The sequence below is a fragment of the Ochotona princeps genome, chromosome 20, assembly GCF_030435755.1.
Source record: "Ochotona princeps isolate mOchPri1 chromosome 20, mOchPri1.hap1, whole genome shotgun sequence".
Lineage (NCBI taxonomy): Eukaryota > Metazoa > Chordata > Mammalia > Lagomorpha > Ochotonidae > Ochotona > Ochotona princeps.
In genome coordinates this window covers 31701110-31721964 of record NC_080851.1, presented here as the reverse complement: position 1 = coordinate 31721964, position 20855 = coordinate 31701110, and the positions used below count along the sequence as shown (strand labels likewise).

The following is a 20855-nucleotide window of genomic DNA, read 5'->3' as shown; positions in this document are numbered from 1 at the left end:
GGTCTTTTAACTATTGTATTTGTACATGGAATTGGAGGCTATTAGAAAACCCTTTTAGCTGTTTGCAGCCACACTTTGATAGTTTGGAATAGTCAGGGACTCTTCCCAATGGGATTTCCTGGATGGAATTAAGCCAGCTGAGCAAAATGACCACAGAGATTACTACAGCTGAGCATCATGGGACGTGTTGTGAGCCTGGTGGATCAAGCTCACAACTGGATACCACGCTGGAGTTTAAACTTAAAGCCACCGATTCTCTTCTGGAGAAAGGTTCTCCACCTTCGGCAGATCATGGACCCCTTGAAAATGTACAATAATCTTATAAAACAAAAAGTGACAAGCTCCCTATGGTATTGAAAGTCAACTGGCTTAGGGCCAAACACGATAGTGTAATCGTTAAAGTCTTCGCTTTGCACACGCCGGGATCCCATACGGGTGCCGGTTCTAATCCCAGAGGCCCCGCTTCCCATCCAGCCTGGAAAAGCAGTCGAGGATGGCCCAAAGCCTTGGGACCCTGCACCCGCATGGGAGACCCAGAAGAGCTCCTGGCTCTCGCCTTCAGATTGGCTCAGCTCCAGCTGCTGCGGCCGCTTGGGGAGTGAACCATCGGACGGAAGATCTTCCTGTCTCTCCTCCTCTGTGTATATCTGCCTTTCCAATAAAAATAAATAAATCTTAACAAAAAAGTCAATTGGCTTAGCATTCTTTTGTAATGTGGGGCTTTCGATTTTACATCTAGGTTTATGATCAATGTTGAGTTAACTTCAGATATAGTTTGAAGTTCTTTTCCACATATGGACCTCCAGTTGCTTCAGCACCAGCTGTGTAAAGATTATCTAATCTACACTTGTTTGCCTTTACAGACATATTAAAAATGAATGAACAAATAGATAAATCAGTTGTCCACATAGAAATGGGCTTCAAAAAATACATGGAAATTGTGCATAGCTTGTAATTCTGTTTCTCCACAAACTTCTGAAATACTCTTGCATGTACGGGTCTAGATCTAGTCTGTTATGCTGATGTATTTATCTCTCTTCTAATTTATTCTTCTATTTCATATTTACCTATTTTTGGCTTACGTTTTTATTATTTCCTTCATCTGCTTGCCTTGAGTTTAATTTTGCCTTCTTAGGTTGAATTTGATTTTCCTTGCTGGAGAAGTTGTATGAGGTTTCCATACATTCAGTGACTTTCTAGATCCTTTTCTGTACCAATGTCTTATTGAATTCAATGAATTCGATTGATAGAGATGAAATGGTTAAGTATAAGTTACTTCTTTACTTTGAGTTATTCTGCGTATCAGCTAGGTGCCCGAGAAGAGAAACAGTCCTTAGGTTCTTTTTTCTAAGATCTGTGGTTTTACAAAATCAGCCACTTGGAAACTAATGCTCTGTGTCTCTTCTGGTTCAATTCTCTGGTGGCTTTCCTAATACATAAGTTTCTGAATTTCTATATCCCAAGATGAGATTCTTCGGTATTTAAGATAATATTGCAAAAAGGTTTTCTTAAATATAAGAGAAGTAGGCTTGTTTTTCCTACTAATCTGTCTTAACTTTCTGTACTTCTCTTCCGTAGGCGAGCAAAGGTCGGACTACCATCGTGGTGGCTCACCGGCTTTCCACTGTTCGAAGTGCAGATACGATCGTGGCCCTCAGAGACGGGATGGTGGTGGAGAGCGGGACGCATGGGGACCTCATGGCAAAAAAGGGACTCTACTACTCACTTGCAATGTCACAGGTGATGCTTACTACATGTTTTATCAGGGGGTTTTGTCCCACATTACAAGCTCGAGTTTCATAAGGTAACCAAGGTGGATTGACGGTTCCTGGGAGTGTTTCATGTCCTCACCCTTGGGTTACATGAAGTGCTGCAGGTGTAAAGGCTGCTGGGCACAGGCACCTTCACATCCACCAGAACACAAGGGTTTCAGCAGTTGTGTGTGTGGCAGATCTGGGGAAAGCTAATTCTGCAGAATGCGCTCTGTTGTTAAGACTGAAAACAAAAATGCAATACACGATCCCTCCTTAAAGAGCTAATACAGAAACCGAGGTAAAACTGCGAAATAGCTGCTGCAAGGTAGAGGTAAGAAGCAAGCGTGATGGGAGAGAGGCCTGCCCTGCTTAAGGAAGTATCACGAAGAGCCACAAAGGCTGCAAGGTGCAAGGCGAGCACAGGGCGACCCGGAGGAGGCATGCCGATGCAGGAGGCACACTCAGCTTCTGCTCTCCAGAGGCCCCCTTTCTGCATGCACCCCGAGCCCCCCACACCGTAACACACATCACAGGCTGCAAGGCGAGCACAGGGCGACCCGGAGGAGGCATGCCGATACAGGAGGCACACTCAGCTTCTGCTCTCCAGAGGCCCCCTTTCTGCATGCACCCCGAGCCCCCCACACCGTAACACACATCACAGGGTGAGTCTGCAGCCATCCCGTGGGTCCTCGCCCCGCCTCCTCTCTGCACCTGGAAGGCAGGTCCTATGTTTAGAGACTCCTCTACAGATAATTCATTTCAACCCCTTTTCTGCTGAGGTTTTCTTCTTCAACATTCTGCTTTTTGTTTTATTCATGTTTCAGTTGCAAATTGAGGATACTAAAAAAGTTACAACTTTCTACCATCTCATAAATGTTTAACTTCAAATTCTAAATCCTGTCTTTTTCCTCAGGCTGAAAGTATTTCTGAAACCCTCTGTGAAACAATCACAACTTTAAAAAAAATTGAAAACATACTCTGACGTTGATTTGAAAATTACCTGCTCCTGGTTCCATTTTCATACTAGTCCATATTTCCCATGTCCTTTACAAATAAAAGCGAGGTCTTATTTGACATTTCACAGTAGGATTATGGATTTATGAAGTTATTAAGTTCAATATTTTCAAGTTAATATAAGTAGCAATAAAGAAAATAGGAATGGTCAAATTAACCCTATTTAATATTTTTAAGGTTATAATTCTCAGATATTTCTTTGAAATAACATAGCTTTAACCTTATTATGATTAAACTAAAAGTTCATAATTAATTCTTATGGGAAAAGGTTTATGATGTAGAAAAAACAATAGTGTATCATGTAAATGTATAAAAATTTTAAGTACTTTTTTCAAAATTAGCTAATGTTCTTCACGTACATACAACTTAAATTGATGTCAACATACAATTTAATTACTAAAACCAAATGAACAACTGAGCCCAGTGTGGTAGCCTAGTGGCTAAAGTCCCCACCTTGCATGCACTGTGATCCCATATGGGCAACAGTTCATTTCCCAGCTGTTCCACTTCCCTTCCAGTTCCCTGCTTGTGGCCTGGGAGACAGCCAAGAATGGCCCAAAGCCTTGGGACTCTGCACCAGACCCGAAGGAAGCTCCTGGCTCCTGGCTTCAGTTTGGTTCAATTCTGGCTGTTGCAGCCACTTGGGGAGTAAACCAACAGATGAAAGATCTTCCTCTCTGTCTCTCCTCCTCTCTGTATATCTGACTTTCCAATAAAAATACATTAATCTTTTTTAAAAATGAGCAAATATAATATTCGTACTTAGTGTTACACAGTCAGCATAACATCAGTGTTATCAACGTGAATAAGAGCTTCGTTTTTTAAACACTTTGACCTGTTTGCTACTGCTACCTAGAGAGACAAGAAGAATCCACTTACAAAGTTAAGAGGCCCGCATTGGCACAATGAGTTAAGCCACTACCTCTGGGACCAGCATCTCCTATGGGCACCAGTTCAAGTCCTAACTGCTGTAGTTCCATTCCAGCTCCCTGCCAATGTGCCTGGGAAGGCAGTCGGGGATGACCCAAGTGCTTGAGCCCCTGCAGTCATGTGGGAAGCCCAGAAGAAGCTCCTGGCTCCTGGCTTCAAACTGGCCCGGCTCCAGCTATTTGTGGCCATTTAGGAAATGAACCAGTGGTGGAAGCTTGTTCTCACTCTCTCTTCTTTTTTCACACACATAAAATCTTAAGAGAGAAGGAAAGAAAGAAAAGAAAAGAAAAGAAAAGAAAAGAAAAGAAAAGAAAAGAAAAGAAAAGAAAAGAAAAGAAAAGAAAAGAAAAGAAAAGAAAAGAAAGAGAGAGAAAAGAAAAGAAAACTGAAGCTAGGAGCCAGGAAGTGTGAACTCAATCCAGCTCTCTCCCATGTGGGCAGCAGGGACTCGGTACCTTGAGGTATCACTTGGTACCTGCCAGTATCTGCATTCAGGAAACTGCGGGTGCATACTGAGCCCAGGCACTCAGCTTTGGAATGCAGATGTCTTAGTTGGGGTCTTAACTGTCAGGCCAAATCCCCACCCTGAGTTCTGCTTGCGGTCAGTGTTGAATGAACAGCAGCAAACCTGGAAATCATGACTATCTGGCAAGTTCTCTCTCTCAGCCTCACATGTAAGTCCTGCAAAGGTTAGCCAGAAGGGATCAGAATATGGATCCCAAGCCTCCAAAAGCTACTCTTACTGAGATCTTTCCTTGCTAGTGGTCTAATTGTTTAGAATTAAGACATTGTTTTCTCCATTCAATAAAGAAGGCACAACAGGTTATTGTCAGTCAAGCAAGCTATCATCAGTCACTAATATTTTAGTAAAAGTCAGACATATTAGCTGTCAATCATCAAGCCTGACAACAAGAATTGGGGAAGAACTTGCTGTTTTCTATAGTGATAGCAGCAAAATAAAGTTTCTTTGTGTTCTTAAGGCGTCATCGTAATAACCTGTGTGCTCCTCATTTCAGGATATCGAAGAAGCAGATGACGAAATGGAGTCAAGACCAAGTTCCACTGAAATAAATGCCAGCTCAGCCCCTCTGTGCCCTACGCAGAGCATCAAGCCAGACGTCACAGGCAGGTCTGAGGAATCCACCCAGCACAAACAGGTAACAGTTCAACCATCAGCCAGTTCTGCCCACGTGTTCCTCAATTTTAATTTAATCCAAGTTGAGAATGTATTAGAGCACTCAATTCACAAAACATCACTAAAGCCCTAAATTCACAAAATCTGTCTTTTCCAAACTTGACTCTCGCATTCCAGTGACTCTTTGCCTAAGAAGACTGCCTTTCCGACAATCTTACAGGGACAAAAACATCTCAGGAGACCATTGCATTATTCACTCCTCTGAGGGATCCGTGGGGTAAAATATGCCTCAGGAAGTGTGGTAAGGCCCCTGCAAGTGAAGTTCAAGGTTAATCTTTTTCTTCATTCAAGAGGTAAAGAAAGACAGAAGACAGATCTCCCATCTATTAGTTCACTCCCCAAATGCCTACAAATAACCACAACTGAACAGAAGGCAGGAGCTGGGAACTCAGCCTGGAACCACCATCTGGGTGGCAGCATCCCAGTGACTAATGCCATCACCAGCTCTCTCCCAGAGTCCACGTCGGCAGGCAGCTGGGATGAGGGGGCCAGAGCCAGGCACTCAAGCCAGGGACTCTGCTGTGGGAGATAGGGCATCTTCAAACGTCAGAAGCCTCAAGAGTCATGTGAGTCACATAATAACAAAAACTCACCGCACTGCCTGGATGGAGGGGAGGGCCCACAGTCATGGCCCAGTTCTCTTGTCCTAGAGCACAACCCAATCAGCAACATGCACATGGGGAAGGGATGCTTGTCCCTCTGCTCTCCCCCCCCCCCGCCAGATGCCACCAAGTCGCCTGGCTTCAATCCTCCTTCTAGCTGCAAACCCTCAGCCTCCCTCTGCAGTCTCTGCTTGCAGTTAGAACCTCATTATTTCTATCCCAGTTCAGCCTCCTTGTCCAACAGATACTTCACATCAACCCCCGGATGCTCTCCTGTCTTCCTGCTCACTCATGTGCCCGGCCGTTTTACGTCAGTTAGCTGCCTGAAGCCCCTGAATATTCTGCCCCAAGCCCCTTCCTCTACCTTGTTCTGGTATTGCCAGTCTGTTGCCTTTAAGTTTAGAGACGGTTCATTTCCTTTTGGTATATGGTGCCTGATAGCATTCACACAGGTTTTTTTTTTCCTTTTCTATCAGTTTAATTGTTTTAAAATGTTAAGGAAGCATACAGAGAAAAGCAAATGCTATATCCAATAGCAAAAACCCTAGAACATAGTATGTGAGTTTGTTTAACACTGCGCAGGAAGCACTGTAGGAAAACATTATTAGGGATGGGCATTGCAAGGCAACAGATGAAGGCACTAATTGAGACCCTCGCATCCCATCTTGGAACGACTGGTCAGAGTTTCAGCTGCTTGGCTTCTGCTTCAGGTCCTGGCTCAGTGCTGGCTATGGCAGGCATTTGGAATACAGAATCACAGTGTGGAAGGTTCTTTTTCTCCCTTTGACTCTCTCTTCCCCTCTTCACTCTACCTTTCAAATAAATAAGGCTAATTGTATGAAAATCAGAACTCTGAAATACACAGCATTAAATTTTAAATTCTCTAGGAGAATGCCTTACTCTCGGGGCTTAAGTCCACCAGCAGGCCCCAAGGTCACCGAGGGTGAGGCAACAGTGTTCTTCGGCTGTTAAGAACCACTGGAGTTCTGGTGAGGAATGTCCATTTATTCAGCGCAAGTTCAACGTTTATAAAGGTTTATGGAGAGGGAGGATAAGGCATTTTCAGGGAGTCCCTTCACCCAGTAATGACACTGTAATTGGCTAAAAGGTTAACCTGTTAACTTTCCAATAATGTCAGAGGTCACATTCTGTATAAGGGCCTGGAAGTTATGCCTTAGGGTAGATAAACTCTAGGCCACCAGCTAGCAAACAGAGACCCTGGAATGATTTCCCACGTTTTACAACTCTTTAGTATCTCTTTTACAAAATCACAATACCATTTTTTTCATGTTTTTACATTAGATTATTTTAAAATATGTTAGAATCTGTAACATATTTGGGTAACTCAGAATCTTATGATTCTGTTGAGTTTTTCATTTTGTTTTTGCCTAATTTTATTCTTACATTTTATTCTTTTCTAGCTTGAAAATACTATTTAAAATACATCCATTTTAAGCCCCATAAATGTATATTTTTCTAGACATAAATCATCCTTTAATGATTTATGTAACTCAAATTGTTCTGTAAAATAAACAAACATGGCTCTCCCCTGCATTCTGGTGATGTTTTCTGATACACTATGCCCTGATTTCATTATAAAATGAGATAATTTTATAGAGCATGTAGCTTGGTATTCGATGCCTGACAAAAGTGAGTGTGCAGCTTTTGTCTTCTGGACAGTCACCTAAGTTGGGTTCTCTACCACGACAAGCTTTAGAAAACTTCAACCCAAAATATGACAGATGTGGTCAAATTAGTAAGCCACCAAGAGTATCATTGCAGCCTAGCTCTTCTAGAAACAGAATTTAAAGGCCTTTGCATTGGAAAAGACCTAGTCTAACAATAACAGCAGGTACCTTCCAGCCACCAGACAAAAGTGGCAGCAGGAATTATAAACAATTTTACAGTCTTCCCTGAGGAATTTCCTGGCAATCCAGTTCTTCAGGAGTCAATGTCATGAGATAGTTTTCACATAAGAGATACTCAAGAGTTCACTGCCTAATTTTCCTTTTTAAAGTTTTTCACAAGATGTTGGAAGTTTCTAAAAATAATACATGACAAATACTGAGAGAGAGAGAGAGAAATGATTTTCATGGCCTCTGGCTCCCAAGTCAATCTCTCTGTGCCACCGGAAGAGCTGGAAGATACACTCCTTTTCTGTTAACTCAGCAGCAGTGCCTACTTATAGATGGCCAATAGCAGGTTGCACTAAATTCTAAAAAATAATCCTATAAAATCCTGAAGAGATGAAGAAAATAAATACTATGCTCATGTATTATGGCATCCTACTTATAAACATAATCCCCCCTCAAACAGAAATGAAACTTGGCATCTGGTCTACCACATGCAAGTTAGGATTCCTTGTTCAAGTGCCTGAGTTGGCATCCTAGCTCTGCTCCCAACTTGAGGATCCTCCCAGTGCACACCCTGCAAGGCAGCAGGTTGTGGCTCAAGCATGTGGGTCCCTGCCACCCACGAGGGAGACCCAGATGGAGTTCCCAGCCTCTCACCTTGGCCTGCCTTCTCTCTGGCCATTTGCAGGTACTGAAGAGTAAACCAGAAGATGGAAGATTTCTTTCTGTGTCTGTCTCTCTCTTTCCTCCTTTCTCTATCTCCCTCTCAAATAAATTTTTTAAAAAAGAAATTGGGAAAGTAAAAAACATTCAAGCTTTAAATCTTTTACCTTTTGTACCTTCTGCTTAAATTACAGATTTTGCCCTTTTCTAGAGTTCTATTCAGCCTTGTTTAACAAGAGCAGGGATTCTTAGCTATCAAAACACATAAGCTACTTTGGACGTTTATAATGATAGCCACAGAATATGATATTGCACAAGTAGATTCCCTTTGGCATTAGGCTTCTTGATGTTTTTGGAGTCATCACTATTAATTGGGGCAGTGAATATTTTCTGAGAAATCTTTCTACTCTGATGTGATAGATGATATTTCACATTTTGGTTCTGCTTATGATTGGCTAACTTCTTCAGGTTTCCCTATGCTAAAAAGCATGGTTTCTAACCGAGGTATTCTTATTCACAGACAAGTCTTCCTGAAGTTTCTCTATTCAAGATTTTTAAACTGAACAAACCCGAATGGCATTTGGTGGTTCTGGGAACAGTGGCTTCTGTTCTCAATGGGACTGTTCATCCGATATTTTCCATCATTTTTGCCAAAATTATAACTGTAAGTAAAACTAATATGCTAACACACTGAGCAGTTTTAAAGAAAGCACGACCTCTGATCAGCAAGGGGTGACAAGTGGGACTTCCGGTGGTTGCCGACAGCCTGGGACCCACAGTTAACCAGTGTTGTCAGGGTGAGCCCGTCTGTACCGTGAAATGTTCAAGGGTGCCTGCTGACTGTCTAAGCAGCACCCCGCCAGCCATAATGCAACCAATCTCCCTCCAACTACTCAAACAGTGTCAATGCTGTATTACTAGCCAGGGCAAGGAAATACGAGTTTGAGCTTGTACTCAGGGACCCAGGATGGGTGGTAAATTTGAGCACTGTCCTAGCCCCATGCTTAATTCCCAGGCTGCCTGACTTGGTACAGCTATGTCCAGACAATATGAATGCCAATCTGCATTTAATCCCTAATTTCCAGAACATTTTATTGAGACACATGTCAAGGTCTAACATTGTAAGTATTGCTAAGCCGAGGAATAGTAAGAAGTTTGAGTTATTAGAAATAATAATTCAAGTAAAATGGTGCTTCTCCGAAAATATACTGTTTGAACAGCATACCAATGGCTCATTTGTCTAATTCCATGTTTACATAGTTCAAGCAAGCAAATTTAAAGGAAATTATTTTTTTAAAAATAAATGTAATGAATGCAGACAATTGAATAAAGGCCTACTCTATTCATACAGAAACATATGTGTAATCTTATTCTAATGCTGAAATTTATCTAAAAATCCTGATGCATAGAATCATTGCAGTTGCTTCTGTGTTTCTTTTAAATCTTCCTCCAAACACTAATGAAAACAAAACAACAACAACAAAAAACTCTTCTTTTTCAGTTGTTCGAACATGATGACCAATCCGCACTGAAGCGTGATGCAGAGCTTTATTCCCTAATATTTGTCGTCCTGGGTGGTGTCTGCTTTGTCAGTTACTTCATGCAGGTAATCTTTGAATGGGTTAAACAACTGTGAGGGTGACAACTCATCCTCTCTATTCAACTTAAAAACCAAAGAACTCAATGCTACAGAGAAATAGAAAAGAGAGGTCAGACTAAATGCTGGTCTTCTTCATGTCTTTTCAGGGATTATTTTACGGCAGAGCAGGAGAAAATTTGACCCTGAGATTACGACATTTGGCATTTAAAGCCATGCTGTACCAGGTCAGTTTGCTGCATTAAATGTTTCCTGTTTTATTCCCAATGTGTTGTATAACTGTGGGTGCCCGACATCAGCTGTGGGAAAACATCCTGGCTCTGGTTCTTGCTGCACATCTGGAGACACTCCTTAGTCCAGGACAACAAAAAGTCTGCTGGCAGAGCCATAAATCAATGCACTGCCTGCACACACCTGTCACATTCAATCTGCAGCCGTTTTTTTTTCAGGCATGAACACCTGATGCTTTTAAATAAAGTGAGACTTTATAACGAACGCTATATTTTTTAGGCTTTTTACCTATTTATTTAGAAAGCAGAGCGACAGGAAGAGGGAGATTTGGAAAGACAGAAAGCTCTTCATTCCACAAATGCCAAAGCCAGAACTGTTTCCTGGTCTCCCATATGGGCAGGAGAGACCCAAGTATTTAGGCCAGCTTCTACTGCATTCCCAGGCACTTTAGCAACAAGCTGGATGGGAAGCAGAGCAGCCAGGAATCAAACCAGCACTCCCACGGGATGCTGGTGTCTTGAGCTGTGGCTGAACCCACATCCCCACTCACCTTATAGTTTTCACCCTTGTTTACAATTTCTGCTTTTGTTGTTGTTAGTTTTACCGTTACCTTTTTTTTTCTGTTCAAGAGCATTTTATTTTAAACTTCTAGAATAGATGTGAAATGTTTCCTGAATGGCTTAGTATTTTTATACAGGAGAATAAAAATTTTAATTTTTCCCAAGTGTAACTTTGAACATGATCTCTGTTCGCGGAACTACTGTCTACTACCGGTCACGACTCTCTGGCTGGCCTTAGACACAGCAGCACTGGGACAAACAAGGGCCTTGGAGAACACAGGCCCGGCCCTTGAGATCGCTCCAATCCATGCGCTCCCAAAGAAGCCCTGTGAGGCCAAGCAGAGCTTAGGAAACTCTGCTTGAGTTCAACCGAGTCCCCTTCTAGATACCATCGTCTTCCCACTCCAGCCTTCAGCTTTCTCCCAGCTTCTCCTGTTGCCTCTTAGGAGAGCACACATGGTCTTCGTCATGTTTCTCCATACTTTTGGCTTGTCTATTTCAGGGAGGCTCCTCACAGTGGCTTTGCCTAACTCTAGCTACCTGGTTTTCATCCTAAGATAAGAGCCGGGAGGCTTAGCATGCATGCTAGGACTTGCGGTACTTTTTATAACCATGTTGAAATGTCATCTGAGATGGAGGCATTTATAGAATCAGGTGTGGTCTTTTTGTAGGCATTAAATCTAAGTATATGATCACTGGAGGTTCTTCCAGTTAAAAAGAATATGCTAAATGTTGCTGACATCCAAAGTTGTAAATAATGGATTGTCCTTTGTGTTTCTGAGTCTGTATTTCCTCTTCTGTTTTATCATGTGAGAGACAGAGAAACCCAGGGAGAGCTCCCACTCCTAAATACCTACAACCACCAGGGCTGGACCAGGCAGAAGTTAGGAGCCAGGAACAAAATCCGGGTCTCCCACAGGGTGACAGGGACCCAACGTTTGAGCCATCACCACTGCCTCCCAGGATCTGCATCAGTAAGAAGCTGGGATCAGCAGCAGAGCAGAGCTGAGGCCCTCAGACTCCCACATGGGCTGCAGGTGTCTTAAAGGGCACCTTAACCACTAGACTGTGTTCACTCCAATCATGCTAGCATTGACCTGAAGAACTATAGCATTTCTGAACAAATGGGAAGTTCAGTTTTGTCTAAATCAGCTAGGACTTTAGGAGGGTCTTTGACACAAAGATATCCCTTATGCTGAGCAGTTACCGCCTCCTTGATTGGAGGTGACTCAACCTGCAGTCGGCGGTACAGGTAAGGAAACTCAACCACTGTGCTCCTTCAGTCAGATGGCAGGCAGAACAAGACAACGGGTTAAAATCTGACCTCCTTTTGCTAAGGTTCAAATGCTGACCTAAGCATTTATCAGCTGTGAGTCCCTGACAATTAATCCCTCAGTCCCCCCCATCTCCTCATTTTATAAAACGTGCATCAGCATAGTACATAGAGTTGTTCTGGTGACAAAAGGAGAAAATACATACCAAGCACTTATCATGGAGCATTCGTAATTTTTACTTCTGTTAGAATTACTGGGGAGGGAAACTTGGACCTGTCAGTATCCAAAAGCTGGGTGACCTTACTTAACATTTATTTCACTCTGAGGAAGAGGAAAAGCAAACTAATTTTCACTCAGCACCAGCTAAGTTCCAGAATCTCTGCCAAATGTTTTGGCAGATACTGCCTCTGCTGGACAACAGTCTGGGGTGTACAGTTGCTGGCTCGTGGAAAAGCAAGTTTGTCGAACATGGTGCTAACTAAACACAGGATGACGAGCAAGACATGCACATGTGTACCCTACGTGTTCTGCTGCGGCACATTATCCTAACAGAATGAGGAAGATGCTCATCAATAATCAGCTCCTTCTTTGCTTTTTGATACTGTATCAAAAACTCCTTCATGCATCCTATGTCAGATTGGAATCTAGAAACAATTAAAACGTAGATTGTATGACCTAATTAGAGAGGTTATCTGTTATGGTGTGAGCAGCACCTTCCAGTCGTGTTGACGTGTTCTGTGTATGCTCTTGGCTGGAGTTAGGACTGTTAGGCAACAATTGGAAAGGGCAAGTTTGGACGCTGAGTTTATTGGGATACCTGCTCCACACAGTAGCCCACAGAGTGCTGCTGTCATGCCAGCACCATGCCCACACTCGCTCCTGTCACATTCCTTCCCAAGATTTCCCTCCAACGTGACTGCAAGGTTAAGTCACAGCCTTCGGTCTGCTGTGCTTTTGTGTTCTTAGTTGGCAACACTGCGAGACCTGCCTGGGCCTCTGTGCCCTGCTGGACTGCACTGAGCCCATGCTTTTTTCATTCTCAACAGCATAAAAATAAACCACTTTGTAGAGACAATCTCCACTCTGTGGCTTTAATCCACAAAGTAGATCGAAGAGAATGGAAGGCAACATCCAGTGGTCAATAAAAGGACATGAGAATCTCAGGCTGAGGAGTGCTCTCTCTGCTATTGAAATTCAGACGGGTTATAGAGCTAAGCTTCAATGGCTGGTGTTCCTGCTCCAGCCCCTTCTTTAGAGTGCATAGTCCCTGACAGCTTGGGTTTCACAGCCTCCTACCATTTTAGCTTCTCCCATAACCTGATGCCAACAAGCTAAGAGGGCAATGTGAAGTGTCAGATACAATCCCAAAGAGAAGGAGAGGAACATGTGTTTGACATGGCAGCTAAGACACTGTGGGAACATTCGCATTTTCCATCAGAGTGCCCACGTCCAAGACCAGTTCGGCTCCTGATTCCTCGTCACTGCTAATGCACAGCCTGGGAGGCAGCAGTGACAGCTCATGGAGGACAGGGTTGAACTCCTGGCTTTCCAGCCTAGCCCAGCCTGGCTGCTGTAGGCATTTGGAAGTGAACAGTAGATGAAAGATCTTTCTTTTCTGTCAGAGAAATAAAAATTGGCTACTTTTTTAAAAAGAGGGAAATATATAGAATTTTTATCATTCAGTTAAGTAGAAAAGACCTGAATTTTTTTTTTTAAATTGTGATGTGTTTTTGTTTCACTGCGTATTCTCCTTTCCACAGCTATGGAATAACATGACCAATTATCTGATGGTTCAAAACTATCACTTTTTTTTTTAAGATTTATTTTTTTTTATTGGCAAGTCTGATATACAGAGAGGAGGAAAGACAGAGAGGAAGATCTTCCATCTGCTGGTTCACTCCCCAAGTGGCCACAACAGCCAGAGCTGAGCCGATCTGAAGCCAGGAGCCTAGAGCCTCTTCTGGGTCTCCCATGCAGGCGCAGGGTCCCAAGGCCTTGGGGTGTCCTCAACTGCCCTCCCAGGCCACGAGCAGGGAGCTGGATGGAAGCGGGGCCACTGGGATTAGAACCGGCGCCCATATTGTACAAAATTGTAATACAGCAAGACCAAATTATTCATTTTATATCTACCATAAAGATCTTGTTGGAATAAGTCCTTTGATCTTTAGTATCTAGGGGAATTAAGTACACCCAAGTGAGGAGGCAGGTGAACGCCTTCTGACTTGCTAGAGCAAAACTCACAAGCCAGAGAAGATTGTTTGATAAAAACACGTTACTTTTCCCTTCCCCAGGACATCGCCTGGTTCGATGAGAAGGAAAACAGCACGGGAGCCTTGACCACGACACTCGCCGCAGACATAGCACAGATTCAAGGAGTATGTACATTTCTTACATGGCGTTTCTTTGGGGTGTGTGCCTGTGCGTGTACACACACGTGTCTGTGCATACATGTGAGCTATGCTGGGATGACTCATCATTAACAACACCAGGTACGTCTCAGAGCCAACAGGGAAGTCAGTCAAAGGCCCATGGCTGCTTTTCAGTGCCAGGAACTTTTAACCAAAAATAAAAACTGATGTAATAGGATACTCAGAGAACTAAAGACAATATCAAGAATGAGTTCAAGAGTACATCCTTGGGGCATGGTATGATAGCCTAGAGGCTAAATCCTAGCCTTGCATGCATCAACATCCCATAAGGGCACTGTTCATGTCCCGCCTGCTCCACTTCCCATCCAGCTCCTTGCTGTGGCCTGGAAGCAGCAGAGGATGGCCCAAAGTCTTGGGACCCTGCACCCACGTGGGAGACCTGGAGGAGCTCCGGACTTCTGCTTTTGGGTAAACTCAGCTTAGGCTGTTGCAGCCACTTGGGAAGTGAACCATGCATGAAAGATCTTTCTGTCTGTCTCTCCTTTTCTCTGTATAACTGACTTTCCAGTAAAATAAATAAATCTTTTTTAAAAAAGTGTGCATAATCAAGTATAAGATAAGAAAAGTGCACCCACTTCAGAAGTTTTAATAAAAGAAAATATCATTCCGCTTTCTTCCCCTGGAAAATAAGGCTTTATTTAAATCTAACAACTGTAATTCAAGTGTGCATCTGGAAGTCATTCTGTCCTAGTTGTCAGATAGCCGAAGTTAAACAGATGTGTTTAACTGTGACCAGATTATGTATAAGCAAAATGTTTATGCATCATATTCAAATTCAACAACGTCATAACCAGCAAAATGCATATCAGAGTCATCCTTCAGGCGCCAGCACTGTGGCATAGCACATTAAGCCACTGCCTGCATCACTGGCCTCGATGTCGGAGTCAGTTAACGGTCCCCGTTGCTCCAGTCCAGCTCCCTGTGAATGCGCCTGGGAAGGCAGCAGGGCAAGGCCCAGATCCATGTGGCCCACGTGGGCCAGCAGATGGACAGTCTTTCTCTCACTCTCCCTCTCCCTCCCCCTCTTTCTCTCTCCTTCTCTCTCCCTCTTTCTCCCTCTGCCTTCTCTCTGTAACTCTGACTTTCAAATAACTAATTTTGGGGAAAAAAAAGATGAAGTTCTAAAAATACAAAGTCATGCTTAATTAATAGTAGATGAGATAAAGAATAATTCCTACTAACTGATTTTGAAGTGACCAAAAAGTCGAGTGCTATAAATGGTCCCTGTGAAAGAACTTCTTTTTTTTTATTATTGCATTTCATTTTATGACATCGTTTTGTAGGCTCTGAGCTTCCCCCAACCCCTCCCCGCACCCTCCCCCCATGGTGGATTCCTCCACCTTATTGCAGTATTACAGTTCAAATCCAGTCATGCTTCTTTCATTGCAAGCATGTAGCATGCATAGGGTCCAGCATCTTATTATCCAGATAAATTCAACAGTTTGGAATAACTTCTGATAAGAATATTTTCAAAGAGTTTGGGAAGAAAAAAAAATAGGAAGTCAACACAGCCTGAAGTGGAATCTGCTGATATGCCCAAGTATTGCAGAACAGAGAAAAAAAAAAGGCTTAGTTGCACAGATTTACAGAGCTCGAGAAACTGTAAGGTGTTGAGAGCCTGGGGTTACTCATTGTTACTATTCATCAGCATACTTCTGTGGGAAATGATTGCTTTTCTCTTTCATGATCAGACGAGCTGTGTCGGTGGCTGAGCTCAGTCGCACTCAAAGACTTAAATCATCATTTCTGTGATTCTTTGACAAAAGGCAAGTTTTTGACATGCCCTGCCACAGAATAGTTTGAATGACTGAGCAAGGGAAAGCTTTATTACAATATTTTTATTTCACAGCCAAGACTGAAGCCCTTGTATAGCAGATGAACCACTCTTAACCACCATGATGATATACTGAATGGCTCTGGATATCAGCTTTTGCTATAGCCTTGATAGTCCTTCTTAATAAACTCAGTCTAACACAACAAGACAAAGCAGTAACATACGCCAGCCTCGAGCTATGGTGAAGTCATCGCAATGACTACTAACATTGTTTGAATCAAAAATCACATCAAGCTGGTTTTGACACTTTCTTCATCAAAAAGTGAAATCAGGCAATGAGATCACCATGGCGCTGGTTGTAACCAATGAACTCATTTGTTTCTCAAAGTTAATGAAAAAGTTTTTACGATTTCTTGGGGCGACATAATTATAGCTCTTAGGAGAATGTTTCTTGGAACTAACATTGTGTTTGTCAAGGGTATAGAAAGTGCAATGCTTCAGAGTCAATGACACTTTTCTGGACAAATGTGGGTAGGATTTGTGGTCAATAATATGGCTTACTAAAATGTACAGAAACAATACTTAAAATGTGTGGTATCTAGTCTAAAGAATCTAAAATGGATTTATACCTTTAATGAAAGTACCATCGGATAGAAAATAGTCTGTTGAGAGATGTACTGGCAGTAAGTCATTACCCTGGGCTAAAACAATACCAGTTAAATTGGTCATATTCATTCAACTATTCTAAAAATCATGGTATCCTGTGACTATATTTCAGTAAGGTACTTTTTAGGTCATGACTCTGAAAGTATCGGAATTTTCAGAACGCCAAAGGCCATCTTTTCAGTTGTTTGTTCAAGGTTTCAAACTAACACTTATTATTATATTATTGTTAAGGAGCTGTTTTATGATACACCTGATAAATAAAATCTGCTTGATAAAATAAGATATAACTGGAATTGCATGATGAAGAAATGACTTACTGAAATCCATGCAATGGGAAATACAGCTCCCAGTTTATTATTTCCTGACTTCTCCCCAGTGTACAGCATCTCTGGGAAACAGGAAGAAGTGCACAAATAAGATTGGTAAATAGTTCTGCCTTCAGTAGAGAAAGTTTCCATTTGAAAGATAAATCATTAAAAACACTATGAAGAGAAAAGAGCAAATTTTGTGGAATGGGGATTCAAATGGAATTGTAAGGACTGATATTTCTGCCAGGAGAAGTGAACCCTGGAAATCCTAAATGTCGATTTGTTATTCAGATAATTCAAAAAAGTGAGCTCCTGGGGGGCGGGGAGGAAGATGTGTGCTGTGGTAGTTAGAATGCCCCCTAGGAAGCTTGAGTTCTGCGCCTGGGTGTAGGCGTTTGTGGTGTAGCCCACTTCTGATTCCAGCCTCCTGCCAGTGAACACCCTTGGAGGCAGGGATGAGGTGCACATGAGACACCTGGCTGTGCTTGGATTCTGGCTTCCACATGGTGCAGTCCCAGCCATTGAGGGCACTGGAGGTGTAAACTGGTAGATCTCTTTGTGTCTGTCTTTCTCCCTGCCCTTCAAACTTAAAAAAAAAAAAAAAAAGCTAATGAATTCTTCATCTATCCTTTAAATTCTAAATACTAGGCAATGAAATCCTAGCGCCTGGTCTTCTCAACTGACAATTGAATTTTTGGAAGAGATGAAGATTCCTCCCATTTCCTCTTGAACTTCCATAATATAAACCAGTTTTCTGCACCCATTGCGTTAAGCCTAGCGGCTAATGTCCTCACCTTGTGTGTACCAGGATCCCATATGGCCTCCAGTTCTAATCTCAGCAGCCCCCGCTTCCCATCCAGCTCCCTGCTTGTGGCCTCAGAAAGCAATCAAGGACAGCCCAACACCTTGGGACCCTAAGCCAGCCAGATATACAGAGAGGAGGAGAGACAAAGAGGAAGATCTTCTGTCCCCTGGTTCACTCCCCAACTGAGCCGCAATGGGCCGGTGCGCGCCAATCCGAAGCCGGGAACCAGGAACCTCTTCCGGGTCTCCCACGTGGGTGCAGGGTCCCCATGCATTGGGCCATCCTACACTGCTTTCCCAGGCCACAAGCAGGGAGCTGGATGGGAAGTGGAGCTGCCGGGATTAGAACCGGCGCCCATATGGGATCCCGGGGCATTCAAGGCGAGGACTTTCGACGCTAGGCCACGCCGTCGGGCCCAAAATAAATCTTTTTTAAAAAGAAGAAAATAATTGGAAAGGATCTCAGTCACAGTTACAAAAACAGGAGGTGCATACCAGTAGACTGTGAGGGATGACAGCAGGATGAGCACACCGTATTCTTCATCTGAACTGTGAAAGGACTTCTAGCAGATGCAGCTTTTTCTAATACTCAAGTTTTCATAATGAGAAATATGAATACTTTAATATGGTTGATTTTGGATGTTGTTAGTTAATAGCTGCCCCTTTTATTTTCATTTCAATGTGAAAGGAACTTAGCGTGTTGATTTATTGTCCTTCACCCTGAAGGACAATTCATGTAGCTTTTATGAATTAGTTTTACTTATTTCTATTTACTTGTACAGCACCTTGATTCCAATTCTTATTCTATTTTTTAAAGCCTTCTTTTTTTTAATTCTTAAAAAGGATTTATTTATTTTTATTGGAAAGGCAGCAAGAGAGGGAGATACAGAAAGATCTTCCATTTACTGGTTCACTCCCTCAAAAGCAGCTGCAATGGTCGGAGCTGAGCCAATCCGAAGCCAAGGGTCGGGGGTCCCTGCATCTGGGTCTCCCACACAGATGCAGGGACCCAAAGCTTTGGGCCGTCCTACACTGCTTTCCCAGGCCGCAAACAGGGAGCTGGATGGGAAGTGGAGCTGCCGGAACACAAACCAGGACCATATGGGATCCCAGTGCCTGTAAGGTGAGAACTCAGACACTGAGCCATCACGCCAGGCCCAGAAGACTCACCTTATTTATTTGAAAGACAGAATGACAGAGATAGAGAGACAGATCTGTCTGCTAGTTCACTGTGCAAATGGCCCCCAAACGTGGAAGCTGGGCCAAAGCCCGGCCCCTGGAACTCCATATGGGTCTTCCTCATGGGTGGAGAGACCCAAGCACTTGTCCCATCTTTTACGGCTTACCTACGCACATTAGCCAGAAGCAGAATCAGAGAAGCCAGGATCAAACAGGCTTTGGATATGGGTTGCTGGTGTCACAAGTAGCAGCTTAACTCACTGTGCCACAGCACCAGTCCCCCTTTTTCTATGTTGATGTTGCTTCTTTAGACTTCTCACCTAGTAACATCAGTGTCCAAACATGATGAGAGATCCTATCCAGGGCATATGCTGAAGGAGTACCTTCATCATTCAGTTGGACACTTATATGCTACAGCAATGGAGAGTGCAGGGGTCCCCATCAGCCATGGCAGAAGGGGCAGGCGCAGGCATGGCAATCGTAGGTAGAGGCAGCTCAGGGTGAGGAAGCAGAGCTGGGGCACAGGGAGGAGGGTGCTCATGCAGAGAAGGAAGCCGGGGCCAGGACAGTAGATTAGCCAGACCCAGAGAGATTAAACACATGGTTCAATCCACCCAGGAAAACAGGAGTCAAGCTTCTCACTCAGAAAGAGGGGCTGACTAATATAGGAAGGGAGAAAACCGGTGTGGAATTGGAATTGGAGGCACTGAAGTGATTTCAAGAAAAATAGGCAAGCAGATCAACAGATCTAGATGCAAATGTGTGCATGCATGCATACACACACACACACACACACTCACACACACACATACACACACTCACACACACACTCTCTCTCTCACACACACACACACACACTTTCTCTCTCTCTCACTCTCTCTCTCTCTCTAGCTCTGCCCCCTGGCATCCAGCTAGCACCCTGTACTTGCTGCTGGATAACATTCCTCCCTAAGAGGAATCAGGGATCTTTGGAGAAATGTCTGATTGCTTGGACAGGACAGACAGGGCAGGATCATTAGACAAAGGTTGGTGTGTGAGAAGGGAGGAATGCACCAGGACTCAACAACTCAACAACTGGTAAGGACACATTAAAGGCCAACAGCGCCAACTGCAAGGGATGGGCTCCCCTGGGAAAACCTGAGTTTCGCAATAAAGAAAGTAAGATTATAAGGTACTGAAAAGTAGTCACACACCATCAGCTGGTACTACAGCAAATAAATTGGAAGGTTGCTGAGGAAATGGGGATTAGCATAGCTTAAGGTGTCTGTCGTTAAATATTGGCTGCTTACAAAGGAAAGGCAGCCTCATAGTGCAGAAACCCACAAGACCCCATCCTCATCTGTTATGAAGTGAATAGCGCCACAAATAGGACAGAGCCACAGGTGCATGAGGAGCACAGCATCACGTCTATGGGATTTGTGCCAAAGAAGCGGGATCTGAATGTGATCATGAAAAAACAGCAGGTAAGTGAAAGCTGGGAGACATTCTACCAAACAACTTCAAAAAAGTCCACTGTAATCCTCAAAACAGTCGAAATCATGAACACCAAGGTAAGGATGAAGAAATGTTTCAGATAGAAGGAGAACAGAGACATTAAATGGAATGTGTGATGTTTTGCTACAACAGAGGATAACTGATATATCAAATGTCAGTTTCCTGAGTTTTGATGATGGTATTTTATTTATAAGAGAGAATGCTCTTCTTTATAAAAGTATTCCTAAAAGCCAGTTCATCTGGATGTATCATATTGGCTAATGAGACAAAAAAATTTTTGAAACATTAGTGATCTCTTAATCAAGGGCACTTTTTAAATATTTGTTTTTTATTGGAAAGGCAAATTTACAGTGAAAAAGGACAGAGAGAGGAAGATCTTCCATCCACTGATTCACTCCCCAAATGTCCACAACAGCCAGAGCTGAGCCAATCTGAAGCCAGGAACCAGGAGCTTCTTCTAGGTCTCTCACACGAGTGCAGGATCCCAGGAACTTGGCCTGTCTTCAATTGCTTTCTCAAGCCATAAGC

The 20855-nt window shown here is 43.2% G+C and overlaps 1 protein-coding gene across 1 annotated transcript in view; it reads left to right on the top strand.

The window, feature by feature from the left end:
* ABCB5 (ATP binding cassette subfamily B member 5) overlaps positions 1–20855 on the top strand; it is a 70325-nt gene that overhangs the window by 29825 nt on the left and 19645 nt on the right. The window contains exons 13-18 of the mRNA XM_058678080.1: positions 1579–1740; positions 4715–4855; positions 8532–8675; positions 9513–9617; positions 9758–9835; positions 13965–14048. Coding sequence (XP_058534063.1) covers positions 1579–1740; positions 4715–4855; positions 8532–8675; positions 9513–9617; positions 9758–9835; positions 13965–14048 — 714 coding nt within the window. The remainder of the gene's footprint in view (positions 1–1578; positions 1741–4714; positions 4856–8531; positions 8676–9512; positions 9618–9757; positions 9836–13964; positions 14049–20855) is intronic.